This window comes from Bemisia tabaci, chromosome 9 (assembly GCF_918797505.1).
Source record: "Bemisia tabaci chromosome 9, PGI_BMITA_v3".
Classification (NCBI taxonomy): domain Eukaryota; kingdom Metazoa; phylum Arthropoda; class Insecta; order Hemiptera; family Aleyrodidae; genus Bemisia; species Bemisia tabaci.
The window spans coordinates 12,187,048-12,207,137 of NC_092801.1; the positions used below are offsets into that span (position 1 = coordinate 12,187,048).

At 40.6% G+C, this 20,090-nt stretch overlaps 1 protein-coding gene across 1 annotated transcript; it reads left to right on the forward strand.

Annotated features, from left to right (window-relative positions):
• The first annotated feature begins 103 nt into the window (after positions 1-103).
• Positions 104-13,253, forward strand: Atg10 (Autophagy-related 10). Its single transcript, XM_072304701.1, has 7 exons — positions 104-411; positions 1,443-1,594; positions 2,805-2,915; positions 4,481-4,595; positions 5,568-5,665; positions 6,137-6,222; positions 12,903-13,253. The coding sequence occupies exons 2-7, from the start codon at positions 1,493-1,495 to the stop codon at positions 13,000-13,002; spliced, it is 612 nt and encodes a 203-aa protein (XP_072160802.1). The 5' UTR covers positions 104-411; positions 1,443-1,492; the 3' UTR covers positions 13,003-13,253.
• Positions 13,254-20,090: the final 6,837 nt, after the last annotated feature.

Here is a 20,090-nt window from a genome sequence, read left to right on the forward strand (position 1 = left end):
ATTCACGGCGAGTGATAATTTTCGCGGGAGGCCAATCGCACGGAGTGAAAGCCGGGAAGGATAGTTGGAGGAGGATATCGACGGTTTCTGGTTTCTGGCATGTGAAAGAAGTCAATATCATAGAATGTTATTTCAATATGCTTTCGGCTAATCTTGTTGATCCATTTTCGCCGGATCCCGGCTAATTTTCGTTAATTCGCCGCCAAAATAATCACTCCCATCATCTTCCCGACCATCCCATTCATTCATTCGCAACTTTCCGGCGCGGGATACTCGGAATTCCGCAAAGTGCGCGTCTTATTTTCTCGAAAATCGCGTCCGTGTTTTCGTTCCAGCGACGAAACCACGAATCTTCGGCGTCGCGTATCCCCCTCCGGATATCAGGAACTTCGTTTTAGTTAAAATACGGAGGTACAATTTTTTATTCTCATCCCGCTCTTCTCCGTACGGACGGCGCTGCGTTCATTCCCTCCAATGTCTCCTCATCGAAACACAGGCCCATTTTATTCCATTTCAACGTGATTTTCCAGAGTCCCACGAATCGAGAGTTGACTGTCCCTATCCCTAAAATCATTTCGAGGGAAACCTTGATCCACTTGGAAACGTATCGCAGTGCGCGGGTTTTAATCTCTCTCCTCCTCCCCTCCGAGCCACGATAGCGTTCTCTCGACGATGATAAGCTTTCTCGGAGACGAAATATGACGAATTTGAAGGCCATAGTTCGGCCGAAGTTACCACTATTCAGATTTCGCATCATCGTCCTTCTCCCTACCACGTGATGCAGACGAGAGAGATAAACCCCCCTCACCCCCCTCTCCCTCGGCGCGCGTTTCCCCGCCATTCTCGCGAGTAGTTCAACGCGCGCTTTTTTAAAAACGCCTACTTTTCCACGCTGCGCTGACCGACCGTCTAGAGTAGAGTACCTTTATAGCGAGAGTATGGACAGATCGCTTGATGGAGGGCTTAGGGCCCAAAAGTGCAGCCACCCTTCTGAGCAACTTCTAACACACAAAATTTCACTGCCAGCCTACAGAGTTCAATTCTAACCAAGATGGCCAAGAATGTACATAAATAAGCGTTATTTTGCAAAAATAAGTAAATTTATGCTAAAAGTAAGCCAAATACATGCTCTACAAACGGCGGTTCGTAACAATTGTATTTAAAAATCGCTCTGGACATTCGAAATTCATAGGTTGGCTGCATTTCTGGGCCCTGACTTCATTCACGGAGGCATCGGTGAAGGCCTGATGGATTTTCGGAGTTTCACATCTGTCCATACTCTCGCTATACAGGTACTCTAGTCTAGAGTATACTCAACACTCGCCTAGAAAAGTTTTCCCCTTTCATTTCAGTTTTGTTGTTATTCGATGTTCCATTTTTTTCTCAACTTGAACACTTGCCTTTTTATGGATTTCTAACTTATTTTATTTCTATTTTTGTAGGAGAGTCAGCCGTGTTCGCTGCATTCGTAGCGCGTGGAATCAATGTGTCAATGGACCTGCCAACTTTCAAAGAGCAATGCGAACGTTTTTTGTCCGTATCTGACAGGATCAAAGATGGCTGGACAATAATTCAAGCAAATTCTCTTTCTACCGTACGTGTTCTCTCATACCACATTTAGCGATTCGGAACGACTCCACCTGGCTTATTTTAGAAACAACGTATTTGCAAGGTCTCCTTATGCAGATAGGCGCTTTCATGAATGAGCCAGTAATGGTGCAGTTCCTTTTTGCAAAATGTATTCTAGTGTAACTGAACTGCATTTTGCAACAAGGATCCAGAAATTATGCAAGAATGCTGAATATTTTGCAACTTCTTTTACGTTACGAGAAAATTCAAAATTTTGGACATTTGTTATCTCCGCACTCAAACATTGTCGATGGAACAGAGGAATTTTTCAATTTTCGGATCATATTCGGTCAGTTTATTTTAAAAATAGAAAGACAGACGATTTTAGTGGTAATGCAATACTCCTTCATTTACTCATCCTTGGTCCTCCATTTATAAGAAATGAACCAAAAAATTATGAAATAACAAACATAGATGTGGTTTAATTATTTTAACTTCCACCGCTGCGAGCCCGGCTGATCGCACTGTGTTTTGCGCAATGCGTGAAGTATTCATGCAGTCTTGTAGGCGCTATGCGTTTCACGCCAACCGCTGCTGGCCGCACTGTGTTTGACGCAATGCGTGAAGTATTCATGCAGTCTTGTAGGCGCTATGCGTTTCACGTCGACCGCTGCTGGCGGGCTGGCCGCACTGTGTTTGACGCAATGCGTGAAGTATTCCTGCAGTCTTATAGGCGCTAATATGTGTTACATGTCGACCGCCGTGCCGAGGGCTTGTCCTTATCATCTCAAGTCCTCGTCAATATTCCTCTCTGCGCTGAGCTCCAGGCCAAATGGCATGTTAAGTTCCTCTCTTAACTCGACTAATTAAAGATGATGTCTCTTGTATTACCGAAAAACGACAAAATTAGAAATTACTATACTCTCAGGAAAGAGAGATTTTGTCCCCTTTTCTCATTGATATTTTTTTTTTTTCTGAATCCGATTTTTTTTTTTTTTTACACCTACATTTAAAGAAATTGCAAAATTTGCCGCCATGGGCCGCGGCCCATGTGGCCACCCCCTTAATCCGGCCCTGGTGAACATTCCAGATATTAAGAGCGAATTGAGTAAAAGCTACCCCACCATGAAAGTGTTTTAGTATGCATTCCTTTTCGTTATCAAATGTTAGTCGGTACTTTTCCTCTTTAATGTGTTTTATTTTACCCTTAATTTTTCCTTTTTTTATTTTTTCAGTGTGATTTTTATTTGAAAAAACGCATCAGCCGCATTTTAAATGTTGAAACCAGTAATTCAAATCCTGAAGAGTGCGAACCCGGAAATGAACCAGAAATTACAGATTTTGAGGTGAGCTTACTTAAAGTCTTAAGTTCGTTTACCTATTATTAGGTACCTTCCTAAACCTTCTCCCTGAGCCACACGGCTTTTCGTTGCACCAACATAACCCTTAATCGAAGGTAAAAGTATAGCTATAACGAACACGAACTTTGATTTGCGACATCACAGATAGGTCGTCCTTTTTTTTCGTTTTGAAGAAAAACCAACAAACTTAATTTTTTGGAATTCGTATCGATTTTTTCATTTTATGTGTACCATGCACCTTGGTCCGCAACAATGTCGAACGATGTAGTTTAAATGCTGTTCTCTGAAAAACTGAAACAACAGGAGAGGTCTTGAACTGTCGCAATTGAAATAGGAATTTTGCGACTTTTTATATCATTAACACATGATTCGGTGGAAAATTTGGCAAAGGAATCGTTTTTCCCCCTATTCTCGGTTGTATCAAAATGATTGTTCACACAAAATTAACAAGAGACAGTATGTGCGATACGTCGATGAAAATGATGTCTGTTTCCAGATCCATTCGATAAAAATGACTAGAGGTGAATCACCGGATTCACTTGCAGTTCCTTCATTTCGGTGGGTATGCAATTTGATCCCCGCGAAGTTAAAATAGTTGCTCTGTGTAAAAGGAACGGCGCGTCATTAGCTGCACGAGACGCTTATAAGCACACTGGATCCACTCAGAGTTCCTTCATTTTGTTGGGTATGCAATTAAATCCCCCCGGAGTCAGAATAGTTGTTCAAGGTCTTACACGGCACCCTCAATTTCTCACCCGATCACACAAATTCCTCTCCATCGAGTTTGTTCACGTTAGTCCAAAAGAGCCCTATGGGAAACCTAAAACAAATGCAATGAACCAATCAGAGAGCGGCACAGGCATGACAATACATGCAAGAGTCGCTTTCATAGCGCTCTTTGGCGCTGTGCGACGCCTTAATCGCCACAAAACTCGGTCTTCCCACAGGTCATCAGGGAGTTGACACTACCTCATTTCATTTAATACCCCCTATCGCCACCCTCTCACTGGGCGTCCCCTTCGTCTCCTCCCAGGAGGAACCCAAGTTGAACTCAAGGCGAAGTTTGGCAGCTGAAGAAACGGACACAGGATATACTAAGAGCAACGGAGGTGGATTTCTGGAAGAGGTCGGCAGGAATTTCTAGGAGAGATCGGGTCCGTAATGAGAGAATACGTCATATCATGGAAGTCGAAAATGACATCGTGTTCGACGTCATGACCAAATAGCTTGTCTGGTACGGTCATGTCAAGAGGATGACGGAAGAAATGCTGCCAAAAAAGATGCTTGATTGGGTTCCTCCTGGGAGGAGACAGGCATGACAATATACTCCTCCTAAATAAGCACTCTGTGTTACGTCGGGACCAGCATTTTGTAAAGCACTATTTTTGGTTTTTTTCCTCTGAAAATAATTTTTCCAAGGACCTAAAAGGAATTTCTTGGAATGGGGCGGGAAGTTGCGTTTATTTTCCCTCCGTTTTCCTTGTTTTTCCTTTGAAATAGCCAAGAGGCTAACATGTTTAATTATATCGCCGCATTTTTTCGTCCCACAGGATCCAAGCTCCGAAGATACGTCAAATTTTCCCGAGACGGTTACTTGGGAATACCACGTGATGTTCAGTGAAAGCTACGGTGTGCCAGTGCTATATTTTAACTGTTGGAAAAACGGTAATATTTTAAGAGAACAACCTTTCGGAAGTAAAGTAATAGATCGTTTTCGATACATCAAATAGGTGAGATTGTATCGATATCGATTGGTTCAACATTTAAACATAGCCTTGACATAGCCTCAAAAGTCAATCGAGTAATCTGAGGAAACAGGGTTTTTCTGATAGATTTTTGATTCTTACGAGTACTTAATGGCATCGCAAGGTGAAATAGTTAGGAATTTTCTCATTTTCAGCTTTTCCGACTGAAATCCTGAAAGTTTTGTTTGAGGTTATGTTCTGTTGTTTTGAACCAAACGATACATCGAACCACTATCGAAAACGATCTATTTGAGTAGCTCAGAGGACAAGGCGCATGAGTGCAGTTTTTGAAAAAATTGAGATATACATGAACTTAACTATGAAACTAGTTTGAAATCATATTCTGAGTAAAATTCACAACTAAAATCCGATCTGAAAGCATCAAAAAGTGAGTTTAAACTTCCTTTCCATCTTAAGGCTCCGTGTAATTTTGAAACTTTAAGCACGTATTTCTCGAAATACCAAAAACTGCACTTATGCGCCTTGTCCTCCAAGCCCCTCATTTGAGCTTCTGTTCTAATTACACTCCTTAAAATCTTATCACGCAACGATATTACCATTCAATCACGGGTGATGCCTGTATTGCCACCAGCAGGATTGAAGGCGTGATTTACTGCGACGAATTTACGCATTAAAAACGTAAAATATCACAGTTCGGAGTTAATTTCAGAAATTTTCAAAATCGTGTTTTAAGTAAAATTTCAATAAGGGACATGAATTAAAATGCTTCAATTCGTGCCTTGTTTATTGGTTTATTAAATTATTGATTCTACGTAAAGCAGCCTACTTTGGTGAAGATAGATTGTTTTTTGTTAAAATGGTCGAGGTATGGCAACTTTCGAGGATGTCCACTTTGCTAATTTGAAGTTGAAAACTAATTTCAATCTTTCAGATGGGTCCATTTTACGGTATGAAGAAATATTATCTTGGCTACATTCTGAAATGAAATCTCAGCTAATTGAAAATCGCTGGCAAAGTATCACTCAACAGGTTGGTGAAAACTTTTTTTTTTTATTTTACTCCTTCATTTTTTTCTAGAATGAGACTGGGCTACCGTATACTGCAATTATATCCACTCCACAACATGTGTCATAATAATTTGTTTTTAGCTTGATAATAATACAAGTTGAATTGCGGTAATAATCGAGCCTTAAATTAATTCCAATGCTCATCACGATCAGAGGCGTGGTGTGAAATGTGATATATCGATTGTTACGCCATTTAAGCCTATGGAAAAGGATCGATACACGGGGTGTTCGCAGCGAGCGCCTTAATAATCGATTCTTTACCATAGGTTTAAATGGCAGTACAATCGATATATCGCAAAGTACGCCACGCCACTGATCACGATTATATAAATAAACGACTATCGTTGCAAGCAGAGTATTTTGTGATGTAGGTATTCAAAATCAGCTTGGTTCCAGCTTCACCATTTTATCACCTCGAATTATTTCTTTGCAGGAGCATCCTGTTCTCGGTAGGCCTTTCTACATGCTGCATCCGTGTAAAACCGCTGAATATCTAAATCTAATCCAGAAGGAATCAAGGTAAACGCAGTATACTATTTACAGAGGATCATTAAGAACAAGTACTTGTTTTGGAGGGTATGAATTCGATCGACATGAATCGATCAAAAAATGAACACGTTAACCGATCGACGTGAATCTATCGACACCGATTCGATCGAAAAACCCGTGATTCGATCGACACTGATTCGATCAAGAAACCCGTGATTCGTTTGACAAAATCCGTGAATCGATCGACAAATCCGTGAGTCGATCGACAAATCCGCGAGTCGATTGACAAATCCGTGAATCGATCGAATTGTTTCGATCAAATTGGTGTCGATCGAATCCAGGGCCGGATTAAGGGGGTGGCCTAGGGTGCGTCAAAAAAAATGAAAATCTGAAATGTTCCGCTCCCCAGGCGGCAATCGATGACGTTTGGTAAAAAAACATGTTTGCCAAAATTTGGGCCAATCTCAACCATTTTAAATGGTGCCAAAGGTCAATTTTGTAATGACATTATGATATTTTGGTTTAGACCTCGATTTCGCACAAAAAACTCGATTTTACGCTGAAATCGTGCGTTTACGAGAAAAATGCCAAAGAACTCGACTTGTAGAGGATGAAATTTTACACTAGGAAGACGTCTTGTAACCGATAAAAATCAAATTGAACTAGAAAAACTCAACTCGGTATTTATTTTTTTGGTCCTCAGAATTTCCGAGGTCTTAGAAAGTAGAGGTGTAAAAGACTCATTTTTCACGAAAATAAGTCGAAAGAGGGTGTAAATGAACTGTAGGTAAGTGTTGAGGATGCAAATGTCATCAGAACTTCCTCAGTTTCAAAAAAAGTTCCAACTATTTTGCACAATCCTCCAAAAAGTGCACAGCTCGAGAAGCAGGGTCGTGCTATGATAGTAAGGGGAAAGAGCGGTTTGACCGGGAAAAATTGCGTAACAAACTTTCCCAATGTAATCGTCATCAGTAGGTCCCCCTGAACAACTTCCTAAAAGTTAAAAATGGCCCGACCCCGGAATACCCCTCAAAAAAGTTAAAATTGAAAATGGCGGCCGTAATAAGAGGGTCCGGGAAATCGGTATTTTAAAATGCTCATTCTGTCTCATCATGTGAGGTATCATTTCCTATGTAATTTTGGTCGCAGATTTCAGAAATGAATTCCGCAAGGCCCCTTCTAAGCTTACGTTTCTCTCGGTAGTCGTATGTTTCCTTTATTTTTCTTTCTTAAATACATTTATAACATCAAATTTAAGTTTCTTGGCCATAAATACATGAAAATAAAGACAATTCACTTTCCTTGTTCCTTCGGTGAATATTTAAAAAAAAAATGCAACCTCCTGCCTTTCACATTTGGCCGCCACCTTTGATTTAGAGCGCCCCCTTTGGCCGGAGGGCCTTGTGGAATTAATTTATGAAATCTGCGACCAAAATTACATAGGAAATGATACCTCACATGATGAGACAGAATGAGCATTTTAAAATACCGATTTCCCGGACCCTCTTATTACGGCCGCCATTTTCAATTTTAACTTTTTTGAGGGGTATTCCGGGGTCGGGCCATTTTTAACTTTTAGGAAGTTGTTCAGGGGGACCTACTGATGACGATTACATTGGGAAAGTTTGTTACGCAATTTTTCCCGGTCAAATCGCTCTTTCCCCTTACTATCATAGCACGACCCTGCTTCTCGAGCCGTGCACTTTTTGGAGGATTGTGCAAAATAGTTGGAACTTTTTTTGAAACTGAGGAAGTTCTGATGACATTTGCATCCTCAACACTTACCTACAGTTCATTTACACCCTCTTTCGACTTATTTTCGTGAAAAATGAGTCTTTTACACCTCTACTTTCTAAGACCTCGGAAATTCTGAGGACCAAAAAAATAAATACCGAGTTGAGTTTTTCTAGTTCAATTTGATTTTTATCGGTTACAAGACGTCTTCCTAGTGTAAAATTTCATCCTCTACAAGTCGAGTTCTTTGGCATTTTTCTCGTAAACGCACGATTTCAGCGTAAAATCGAGTTTTTTGTGCGAAATCAAGGTCTAAACCAAAATATCATAATTTCATCACAAAATTGACCTTTGGCACCATTTAAAATGGTTGAAATTGGCCCAAATTCTGGCAAACATGTTTTTTTACCAAACGTCATCGATTGCCGCCTGGGGAGCGGAACATTTCAGACTTTCATTTTTTTTGACGCACCCTAGGGTGGCCACATGGGCGAGTAGAATCAAATAAGTTTTGCTCTTGGAGCCATCGTTTTTTAAAAAAGTGACTTTAGTTATTTTAAAACTTCAGCATGTTTTCTGAAGTCCTCATACTCTTGGAAAGTCGATTTTAATAGTGGTCAATCTTCGTTTTCAACAGAAATTTTTTTTTTGGCCTCTTTTATCACTGGAAGTTAAATTTTTTGTCCGTACCGTAGACCAACTAAACAGGCTTGTTTTCCTATCAATACGTGCGATAATAATACCGTTTTAAGTTTTTTTTGCACTCATAGAGCTATATTCTTGTAGAAGAATAAAACAAAATATCCTTCAAAGTTTTTACTTTCAAAATTTAGCCCCCAAATTGCTCTAAAGTCCGATTTCTAGAATTTTGCGCCATCATTTTTCTCCTAAAAAAGCCAGGAAATGTAATTAAACGCTTAATTTTAATTAATTTCTTTAGAACTAACTTAGAAGATGTGGTAGACAACTTTTTTTAAAGAATTTCTACAGATTTGCTCTTTTTAAAGCTACAAATTGTACAATTTTTTACTGGTCTACGGTACAGGACAATAACGTTACGGTACACAAACGGGCTACGGTAAGGACGAAGAGGCATTCGTAAATATTACTGTATGCAAGGGCCGAATTATAAAGAACTGAAATTCATTGGGGAATAAACTGCTAAGTTATAGCATAGCTTATAAGTGCCACTTTTATAAATAATTACAGGCAATAAAGGTAAAAAGAGTAAGTAAATCAGTTTTTCAAAAATAATGAACTGCTTTTATTTTAAAGTAAACGCATTAAATAATTAGGGACAAATCTTAGAAGCTGAGTTCTTAAAACAAGCTTGACAACGTTAGAACGTTTTAGGTGCACTTTTACAAAATAAGAAAGAAAACAAAAAGGTAAATTTATCGAAAATGTGGTCACAAATCACCTTAAATAAATATTTAAAGGACGATAAGAAAAAAATAAGTTAGATATTAACGAATAAATATTAAACGAATAAATTGCTATGAACTTCAGACGAAAAAGAGGACTCAAAGTTCTAAAAGACAAAATGAAAAAAATAAAAAGATGGCGATCCTTATGCAATCATCGAAAAAAAAGCCTCCTTCTTCTAAGTCGCGTCGTACTAAAAAAAAATACGTCTCCTTTTTTTTTTAAATTCCAAATTTTGGTGATAGATAAAATAAAGTAAAGTGGGATGATCTATCAAACAGCGCACCGATTTTTGGATGACTTTCGCATTTTGTCCGTACTTACCGTAGACCCGGCCGCATCGCGCGTCAGCTACGGGCTACGATACCGGACGGCTACGGGCTACGGTACGGACGGCTACGGTGCGGACAAATCGTGTGATTATTGGCAATGGTGCTCGGGCATATTCACGCATGTGGTTGAAATTCTGGATTTGAGGTTAAGATATCAGAGCGTATCAAAAAATACCAAAATTCGAGAGTTTGAAGTGATTTATGCATTAAAAAGGTAGGTATACGGTAAGGACATCCTAGATGGTCGTTAAACCTAGAAACTCATAAAAAACGGTCAAAATTTACTGTTTCACTGCGGTTTTTTTTCCTCTGCTCGACATCAGCGTGTGATAGTCACGATAACGCAAAAAAAGTAAACAAAGTTCATAAGTGCTGCACTCTAACGGACGAAATGATGCTGAAAAAAGGGGGCTACGGTACAGGACGCGAATTCCGCAGACAAGGCTGCTTGACGCAAAGACGGTCAATATTTTCACTTATTTGGATGAATATAACTGAAAATAATAAGTTAGGTACAAGTTGAGTGTGAATTTACAGCAGAAGTGGAAGTATTTAGATGCAAGATGATGGTTATGTAGCGTTAAAGTTGCGCACTTGAGTCACAGACAGGCTACGGTACAGGACATTTCAGCTGTTTAGGGCCAAAATTCTGATATTAAATGGCAAAAACTGCCTAAAACGATGTTGGGATCTGATTAAGCGTAAAATTTTGAACAAATTTAAAAAAAAAAAGGTCAGATTTTTCCATTTTGAAGGGCTAAAAAGTCGACAGACATGGTAGAGCAAAACTTATTTGATTCTACTCGGGCCGCGGCCCATGGCGACAAATCTATAGGCAAATTTTGCAATTTTTTTAAATGTAGATATAAAAAAATTCGGATTTAGAAAAACAAATTACAAACGAGAAAAGGCGACAAAATCTCTAATTTTCTGAGAGTATAGTACTTTCTACTTTTGTCGTCTTTCAGTGATACAAGAGACAGCACCTTTAATTAGTCGAGTTAAGAGAGAAACCAAACACGCAATTTGGCCTGGAACGGCGCGACTTACGGAGAAATGGTGACGAGGACTTGAGATGAAAAGGAGAAGCCCTCGGCGCGGCGATCGGCATGTAACACATATTAGCGCCTACAAGACTGCACGAATACTTCACGCATCGCATCAAACACAGTGCGGTCATTGCGGACAGCGTGAAACGGATAGCGCCTACAAGAATGCATGAATACCTCACGCATTGCGGCAGACACAGTGCGATCAGCGTGAGGAGCGTGAGACGCATAGCGCCTACAAGACTGCGTGAATACTTCACGCATTGCGTCAAACACAGTGCGGTCTGCGAGGCGCGGTGGCGGAAGTTAAGATCCACATTTATGTTTGTTCTTTCATAATTTTTTCGCTCATCTCTTATGAATGGAAGGCCTTGTCCACACAGAGATAGGTACTTAACTTTCGCGCGAAGTTCCGTGGACTTTTGACAGAAGTGTTGAGAGGGCTTTCCCAAAAAATGTGTTCAACTTTAGTAAACGCGTCTTATGCACCCCTCCCCCGCTGGCACGTTCATTTGATGGTTTTCATTGATGTACCAAAACGAATGAGAAGGGGGCGGCAAAATACTAGCGACCCATGGGCGGAAAGTAGGTAAATCCGGCCCGGATCGAATCACGTCGATCAGTTCACATTTTTATTTTTCTATCGATTCATGTCGATTGAATCGATACCGGGTTTTCAATTATTTGGGCGATGAAATCGGCGTCGATTGGTTCACATCAATCGATTCACGTGTTTATTTTTCGATCGATTCATGTCGATTGATAAAATAATTAATAAATGAGATTGACGAAGGCAACGCCTGGTGCAGGCAAGAAAATTCTGGCTTAATTTGTACAAATATTCTTTCGCAGACCTGAAAGTTTTGGTAGGACAACGTACATTTTTTTCAAACAAGCTGTAAACTAAGTTTAAATCAATTATCTTAAAATATCACTTTGTTCCCTCTCGTTTACTGTCCAATGGAACACCACACAAGATAAGAATCTAAGCATTTTGAACTCTAGTACATGGTTCGAGGTACATGGGTAGAGTCCGAGGACTCGGAACCCAACGACCCTATTTACGATGCCACAATCTTGCGCCGTGAATGAAAGTGCGTGTTTTCTCTCGAGCAACTATTTTAACTCTCCGGAGATCAAATTGCATATCCGATGAATTGAAGGAGCTTTAAGTCCGCGGACTCGCATTTCGCAACCTAATGATCTTGCTTGAGTGTTTCCGAGTCCTGCTTAAGTATTGTATTTGTGTGTCTGCCGCAACTGGCAACAAAACACTGAAAAAAAATTATTGTCATATTGGTATCGTTAAGTTTAAGTTTAAAAACAAACATAACGAGACAACGTTTCTTTAACTCAAAAAATCAAAAAACCATATTTTGTCGACAAGAAACGACGCTTATTTAAGGCTAAATAATATCTCAAGAAAAAAATTTTTCAGTGCATGTTAAGTGATTCTGCAACAAAATTTCAGGTGGAACACGATTCGCGCGACGAATATCACTGAAATCAACTTCTAGCCGCGATATTGACGTTTTTACATATATTCAGCATTGGTCACAAATAATGCGAATCAAATGCAAATCGTGTATCTATACAACAGTTTTAACAGACTTCTCAATCAAGCAGTACTCCGTTGCTTCCCCACCGTGTTTCGTTCAAAGTGTGAACAACGAGCAAAAGCTGAGCCAAAGCGCCGATATTGAGGTTGTCATAATCTCATACCGCAGAGACTTTCTCGGTGACGTTCAGTTTGCAATTTCACTCAGATAGATAATGGTTTTTTTTTTCTTCTTCTTTTTTCTTTTTTTTGCCATGAGCGGGACGTTCGCATTCATGCATGGAAAAACATTGATATCTAAGGTCGGCACTTCTTTCAATAATTTTCGTTGCACAAATCGTGTTCCACGGGAAAGTTCAACGAGAAAACACATCACATAATGCTTAAATTCGCACCTTGTCTTGTGGTCCTTTGCATTTCGATGGCCTCAGTGCGAAACCACGTATCTCTTTTACGATGTTTTATAATCTCCGCTCCTACTCTATTTTGTTCCGAGGACCAGTACAAAAAATAAAAATCTGGCAGAAAAATGAAGCGTCGAAAGTTTTCTAAAATCTTAAATTGATCTGTGTGGAAACAACCGATTACAGCCATTGTTCTTATTCTTTTCAGTGTAAATCCTCTGGTATCGTGGCTCTCGAGTTTCGGAGGAGCAATTGGGCTGAACATACCCCTGAATTACGGAGTGAGTCCCCTCGTTGGAGAGCAGTAGGTATGCAGCAAAGTCATAAATGAATCGGGATTAAAAATTAGAAATTTTGAAAAAATCCATCGAGTATGTTGCAACTTTCTACGATTTTCTTATCCACTCGATATTTCTGTCTAATTATTTTAATTTAATGAAAATAAATTACTTGCAGAAACCTCCTCGACATTGATGCAGGATGCACGACTCACAATGTACTTGTGAATCAGTCTCTGTGATATCATGTATTTTTAGAATTATACTTTGGCATATTATTATTCTTGCATTTCTTTATTTTCACTTGACTTATTTTCCCCGTGCACTTAAACTGCTCTAGACGAACCAGACTCAGTGTAGGATTTTTTTAATTTTTACCCAGCTCGAATGTGTGAGATTGATTTCAGCCCCCCACCCCCCTCCCTCGGTGAATGGGTCCGGAGGACGCTCTGAAACTTAAGGGGAATTTAGGGGAATTCCGGAGGTTCCTCGTAATTTTTTAAAAACCTAGAATCAATCTCTTACATCGAATTTTTAATACAGGGTGTCTCACGTCCGGGAGTCACCCGGAGTAACTGCCGAACGCGTCAGGATTTCGAAAAATGGGTAAAAGCGCCGTTTATATCGAAGGGGACACCTTTTGGTGTTCTTGAAATTTCCCCAAATTGCGGGAGGGGCGGGGGTACGGGGTGCCCTCAGCGGTATATCGAACTTTGCAAATGGCACCCCTATGTTATTATTTCAGAAATCAATTTTACACAAAAAACAAGCCACGCTGTCCAAGCCGGATGTAAATCGGACAATTTTTCAGCGATTGGCAGAGGTTGAAACATATTTTTCATGCTCTTTTCAAATATTCCCACTCTAAACGGAGAACGGTATCAACCAAAATCTCCACCAAAAAAAAAAAAGAAAGAAAAGAAAAAAAGAAAGGTAAAATGCATTTTGGTTTAATGAGAAGAAAATATAACGCACGAAAATATCGTGTCGAAATTTTCGGTGATTTTATTTGATATCATTCCAGGAAATTCCCCGAAAATTCTTCAAAATTGTGTGTAGTTTCTTAAAAAACCCTAAAATAAAATAATACACGAGAAGCGACGTGCAGCGTTGCTATATGAGACAAATACGCTTTTTTGCGCGAACAGGCGTCGATATTTGAATGGAGATGTTGCATGTGTGAGAGATTTGCGATTTGACTATTAATTCCTATGTAAAAGTTCGCGAGAAACACGATGGCGCCACTGGTTTTCTCTAAAATCAACTCCCGAGCTAAAAAAATCTCTCAAGTTGAGGCCAAAATGGAGAGGATATCCCACGCTATCTTGAGAGTCCACCTCTACATTCAAGACAAACTCTCCATGCAAAGATAGGGAGCAAATACATTGACAGGGCTGCCATCTTATTAGGGGACTCCAAAACTGAAAACATGGCAACCCTGCTGATGTATTTGCTCCCTATCTTCGCTTGGAGAGTTTGTCTTGATGTAGAGGTGGACTCTCAGGATAGCGTGGGATAGCCCCTCCATTTTGGACCCAACTTGAGAGCTTGTTTTGAGCTTGGGAGTTGATTTCAGAGAAAACCAGTGGGACCATCGTGTTTCTCGCCAACTTTTTTACATAAGAATCGCAAATCGCAAATTCCTCACACATGCAACATCTCCATTCATGCTTGGTAGGCGTGACGAGATACCTATTCCACCACGGGTGTAGGAATGTTGCCGGTAGGCGGCTTGAAGGCGCGTCACACTGCGAAGATGACTCCGCACCGCGTTCTCTCTCCTGGCTCCTGCGACGTTGAAGTCTCTGAAAAACATACTTGTTGCCTATGGGGCAAAGTTGAAGGCGAATATTCAGTGGACGATATCTGCTGATAGGTTAGACAGTTTCTCAGCTCTGACTGTTACGCGCAGTGAACCAATTGAATGGATTAACCAGAATCAGTCCATTTACGTCAGAGGGCTGATTTTCGAAAATGAGAGACCAAGTTTTAACAAAGAGAACCCAGAGGAAATGGAGCGATCCCATTGGTGGACGCCTTTACTAAAAAATTAAGGTTTTATCCAGGGAAATTTGGCAACTTCCGAATGTTCATTCCGGCGCTCTTCTTAGCACGACAACGTTGCGGCATAACTTCCAAATGAGTTTTAGCCGACAGATGCCGCAACAGGCTCGGACTGGCCATAAGGCTCATCTGCCATTGGCAGATACGCCTCCTTTGCACGCCGAAAACGCGCCCCTCTTACAGAAAGCAAAATAAGAAGAAAAAAAGATTACGACCGAGAATATGTGAGAAACATTTCTTAAATGAACGGAAGAAGAGACAGTTGGGAGTAAAGAAAGGTGCTTTAACGCATTTAAGTGGTGAACAGAGGTCCAAGAACTACTTTCTGAAGCGTAAACAATTTTCTGCGAAATGTTCACCTTCCTCTTGACATACAGGCGCTTTATCATCCCCCTCCTTCATTCGCTATGTGTAACTCCCTTAGAAGCGATGGTCGATTCGATTTTTAGACATACACATTCTTTATAGACCTCTTAAGAGACCTTTAAACATATCTCCTACTTTTCAAATGGCTATTGATTTGGACATACCATAGCATAGCTCGGGCAAACTTAACCTTAATTTATCTCGAAATTGAAAAATGAGAGGCATCTAAAATGTAAACGCGATACAACTATTCGCGCAAGATGGATGTCCACATTGCATATGAAAAATGTAAGACGCGATGCCGTGAGTCGTGAACTCGCAATGCTCTGCTCTACTTTGAAGCAACATTACAAATAAGACAAACGCAAACAAACACAATATGGAAATAAAACTAGAGAAAGGATGCGCGTTAACGACGGCGCAGAGATACAACTATTCGTCCTTGATGGACGTCCGTGCTGCATCTGAAAAATTGAAGGCGCGATGACGCGAACCGTGAGCTCTTGATGCTCTGCTTTATGCTGTCAATGAAGCGTCGCTCTGATTCGGGAGAAAAGTTTAAAAAAGGCCTGAAGACACCTCTCCTACCTTTGGCTGTATTACCCACGTGGTGCTTGGAGCACCATTACGAATAAGACGAACGGAAACAAACACAATATGGAAAAAGAAGGAGGGAAAGGATGCGTGTTTATGACGGCGCAGAGATACAACTATTCGTACTTGATGGACGTCCGTGCTGCATCTGAAAAATTGAAGGCGCGATGACGCGAAGCGTGAGCTCTGAATGCTGTGCTTCACGTTCAATGGGCCGATTGCATGCAAGAGATACAGCCGCGCGAATAGACTTTATAGAGGTTAAATGACACGAAAATTACGATGGTCACATTAAAAAAGTCTGAAATACACTCCTTACTGCGCAATTTGCGTTGTTAGGAACGCGCTTTTTCAAATTTCCCGCGTCTGGGGGCAGTTTTCTAATCACCGGAAACGAGCAAACGGCGGGCTCGGTGATTTCCGGAAGATGCCGAGTCGTTGTTGTTGTTGTTATTTTTTCCTTCAGTTTGTTTACAAACCCAACGTGATCTCTTAAAGTGGTCCATATACGCTTTATGCGCTAACCAAATCGATCAACTTTTAAATATCCAACGCAATCCTTCTACATTTCATTTCACGATAACACGAGCTCCGATTTTTAGGTTATGTTGTCAGTTTTAGTTGACCGGAAATAGCCGCGAGTTGCCGTTAATTGTTTCCGTAAGAAAACTGCCCTCCGACGCGGGAAATTTGAAAAAGCGCGTTCCTAACAACGCAAATTGCGCAGTAAGGAGTGTATTTCAGCCTTTTTTAATGTGACCATCGTAATTTTCGTGTCATTTCACCTCTATAAAGTCTATTCGCGCGGCTGTATCTCTTGCATGCAACAGGCCCATTTTGCAATTTTTACTCCGTGCGATCAATAAACTTTGAACCTGAAAATAGCGTAAACTTGTGCTGATTTGCCAAAATTTTCTGAACCCCTCTCCACGTAGGGAATGCCCTACCAGGAAATACCACATTACGCCCCTTTAACCAGCCAAGGGTCTACGCCCTCAGATGCGAGCCAGTCCGACCCTGTGCCGCAATCACACGCTGAATGTGGCTTGAATGTGGAAGTCATCGGCCCGATGCCTGAATTTTGCGCGTGACGCGCAAAATTCAGCGACCATCGGATAATATCGGATTTGTCTGAACAATTCGAATAGATTTGATACACGTATTTGGATGAAAATAACTCGAATTAGTGTGATTTCCGCTGTTGAGCGCTGACTGGTGACTACCACATTCGGCTGCCAAATTCAGCGTGTGATAGCGGCAAGAGGCTAATTGAAGTAATAGAGAACAACAGTGAACTCACGTTTGAATTCAAATTATTATTAATGAAGGTTCCGAGGTTAAAGGAGAAGAAAGGGGTCAGAGGATTAACAAGGGAAGGGGGTGGGAACAATATGAGAATTTCGGAAATCACGCGGACAGCAATATCATGTAATCCCGGTTGGTCTGTTCACGAAGCAAACCAGAAATGGAAAGTGAAAACCGGAAATAAGAAGTGAAAACCTGAAATAAGAAGTGAAAACCTGAAGAGGAAAGAGGAAGAAACCGGTGGTGGAAGGTGAAGAATATCAAAAGGAACCGGAAATAGGATATGAAAACCGGAAGTGGGACGTAAAAACTGAAAATTAAAGGTAATAACCGGAAGTAGAAGGGACACATAGAAATTAAGGGTGAAAACGGAAAGCGGAAATCGTAAACCGGAAGTAAAAAGTAAAATCGTGAAAAAGGAAGTGTAAACCGGAAGTTATGAAAACCGGCATTTAGTAGTGAAAACCGGAAATGGGCAGAGAAAAACCAGGAAAATTGAGTCGAAACCGAGTATAGAAAGCGGATATTTAAGGTGGAAATTTTAAACCGGAGGTAGGAAGTAAAACCCGGCAATTAGAAGTGAAAACCGGAAAAAGGTAGGTAGTGAAAACTGGAAGTGGGAAATGAGAATTGGAAGTTAAAGATGAAAATCGGAAGGTGGAGGCGTAAACCGGAAATAGGAAGAGAAAACTCGAAGTGGAAGAGAAGGCCGAAAGTTGAAGGTGAAAACCGGAAATGGGAGAGAAAATCGGAAGTTTGCGGTGAAAAACTGAAAACTGGAAGTATGGAAGCAAAATTCTGAAAATGGAAATGGAAACCGGAATATAGGGAATGAAAATCGGCAAAGGGAGACTCTCATTCTTGTAGTTTCTCTGTCGCAACAGAAGTAACAGAACACGATGCAGTAATGTAATTTTCCGTGATGATATATATAGTGAAACGTCTCACCTACTCTCTCAACACCAATGATTACCCATGGGAAACACACCTTTGTGTGTGTGTAGTTTTCTGCGGGAATATTTAACGATTTTAAATTTCATTTTGCAACGCAGGTACAAATCGGCGACGCTGATTGGCTGATCAGCTGATTAGCTCGTGATTGGTTCGAGTCGACTGTTCAGCAGAGATTCCTTCCTTGAGCTCGGAAGGCAGGGATGACAAAAATCCTGCCGAATTTCCATCGCAAACTGTCTGGTGCGCAATCGGGAGCATCGATGTTTCCTTTCTGCAGACTCACTGCACTCCCCACGCGCCGCAGGATTTTTGTCAACCCTCGCCTTTCGGGCCAAGCAGGAATCTTTTAAATTCAAACCAAATTAAACGCTCTTTTTTTTTAAAGGAAAATCTGCATGATTTCTCTTCTATTATCTATATGATTAGGAATTTTAAGTAATAAAGACCATAAGGAATACCAAAAATTTAAATAAGGGGCCGTTCATAAATTACTTAAGGCTCTCATGGGGAGGGGGGGGGGGGTCTATAACAGCCTTTCGTTGCCTTACGAGGGGGGAGGAGAGGGTACGGCTGAGCCTTACGTCAACTTTTTAGCCTATATTTCAAGAAAATGCAAAAATCCATATTTCGTCAGGTTGATAATAAAATTCAAGATGAAATAGAGGAAATCAGGAAACCACCGATTGCTGGCCGATCGAACCATGCCCTATCATTTCTCTTGATTCCCACTTCTCCACTCATTCTCACGATGATGAGTAGTGACTTCATCCTCACGTCAACTTTATACTTTTAACTATTTACTCCCAAGGCCAAAAGAATCTTCAATTTTGCTCCATATTTTTGTTTATTAAACTAATTATATCATGAATCTTGCCTGTGAACTTACTCCAGAAATTTGGTTTCACATAAAAAAATTGTGGCTTAAAAATTTCATTGTGTTCTAAAGGGAAACGTCATGCTTCGATCTACGATAACTGAGAAAGGGGGGGGGGGGGGGGGTTAGTCGAGACTTACGTAATTTGGGGGGGGGGGGGGGTTAAGGGATGCCTTACGGTGCTGCACAAGGAGAAGTATGGGGGTCAAAAAATGGGGAAAAGGTCTTACGTAATTTATACTAAAGGATGTTAACTGAACACTATGCTACATTAATTCCTGTCTGGAGTCTGCTTTTTCCTCCAAGAAAAAACAAGTTTATTGGACGGCCCCTGTATACTACTGTATACCCTCATACAGGGACCCTGGACCAGAGTTGCTAAAGGAATTTCATCGTATGAAATTCTTGAAATTTCACAAGAAATTTCATGAAATTTCCTCATAAAATTTCTTGAAATTTCCTCATAAAATTTCTTGAAATTTCCTTATGAAATTTCTTTTTGTAATCTTTCATGAAATTTCTTAACTCTGCCCTGGACCTTGGATTCAGAAGTTTCTCTGAAGCAAGAGGAGCCCTTTTCGATTACCTTTCAATCAAAATGCAATCCTCACTCAGATTTTTTGGAAAAAATAACCCTGCGATGCCCTACGCGGCATTTATAAATATGATCAAGGCGTTAAAATATATACACCGCGTGGGCGCGAACTGTGGACGCTCTGGTCACGGGGCGAGTGCTTTACCGCCTAGCTATGACGGTTAGTAGTGAGACGGCGAATTTGCCAGTACATAAGGCAAATAAAGTTCTTTCTTTCTCCACTAGAGCTGAGAGTAGAGACGCATCGGTGAAACGCTCTTGCTTACTGATGATCTGCGGCAGGATTTTTGTCATCCCTGACCTTCTAAGCCAAGAAGGAATCTCTGCTAAACTCAAACGCCGATTGGTTCTGTGTTCTGTGTTTTG

What these genes read in the sequence shown, in the direction of transcription:
- Atg10 (XM_072304701.1), top strand. Translation starts at nt 1,493, where the DNA reads ATGGACCTGCCAACTTTCAAAGAGCAATGCGAACGTTTTTTGTCCGTA. An exon ending in AAGCAAATTCTCTTTCTACC is followed by an intron (nt 1,595 to 2,804) that starts GTACGTGTTCTC and finishes TTATTTTTTCAG; the next exon opens with TGTGATTTTTATTTGAAAAA. An exon ending in GGCAAAGTATCACTCAACAG is followed by an intron (nt 5,666 to 6,136) that starts GTTGGTGAAAAC and finishes ATTTCTTTGCAG; the next exon opens with GAGCATCCTGTTCTCGGTAG.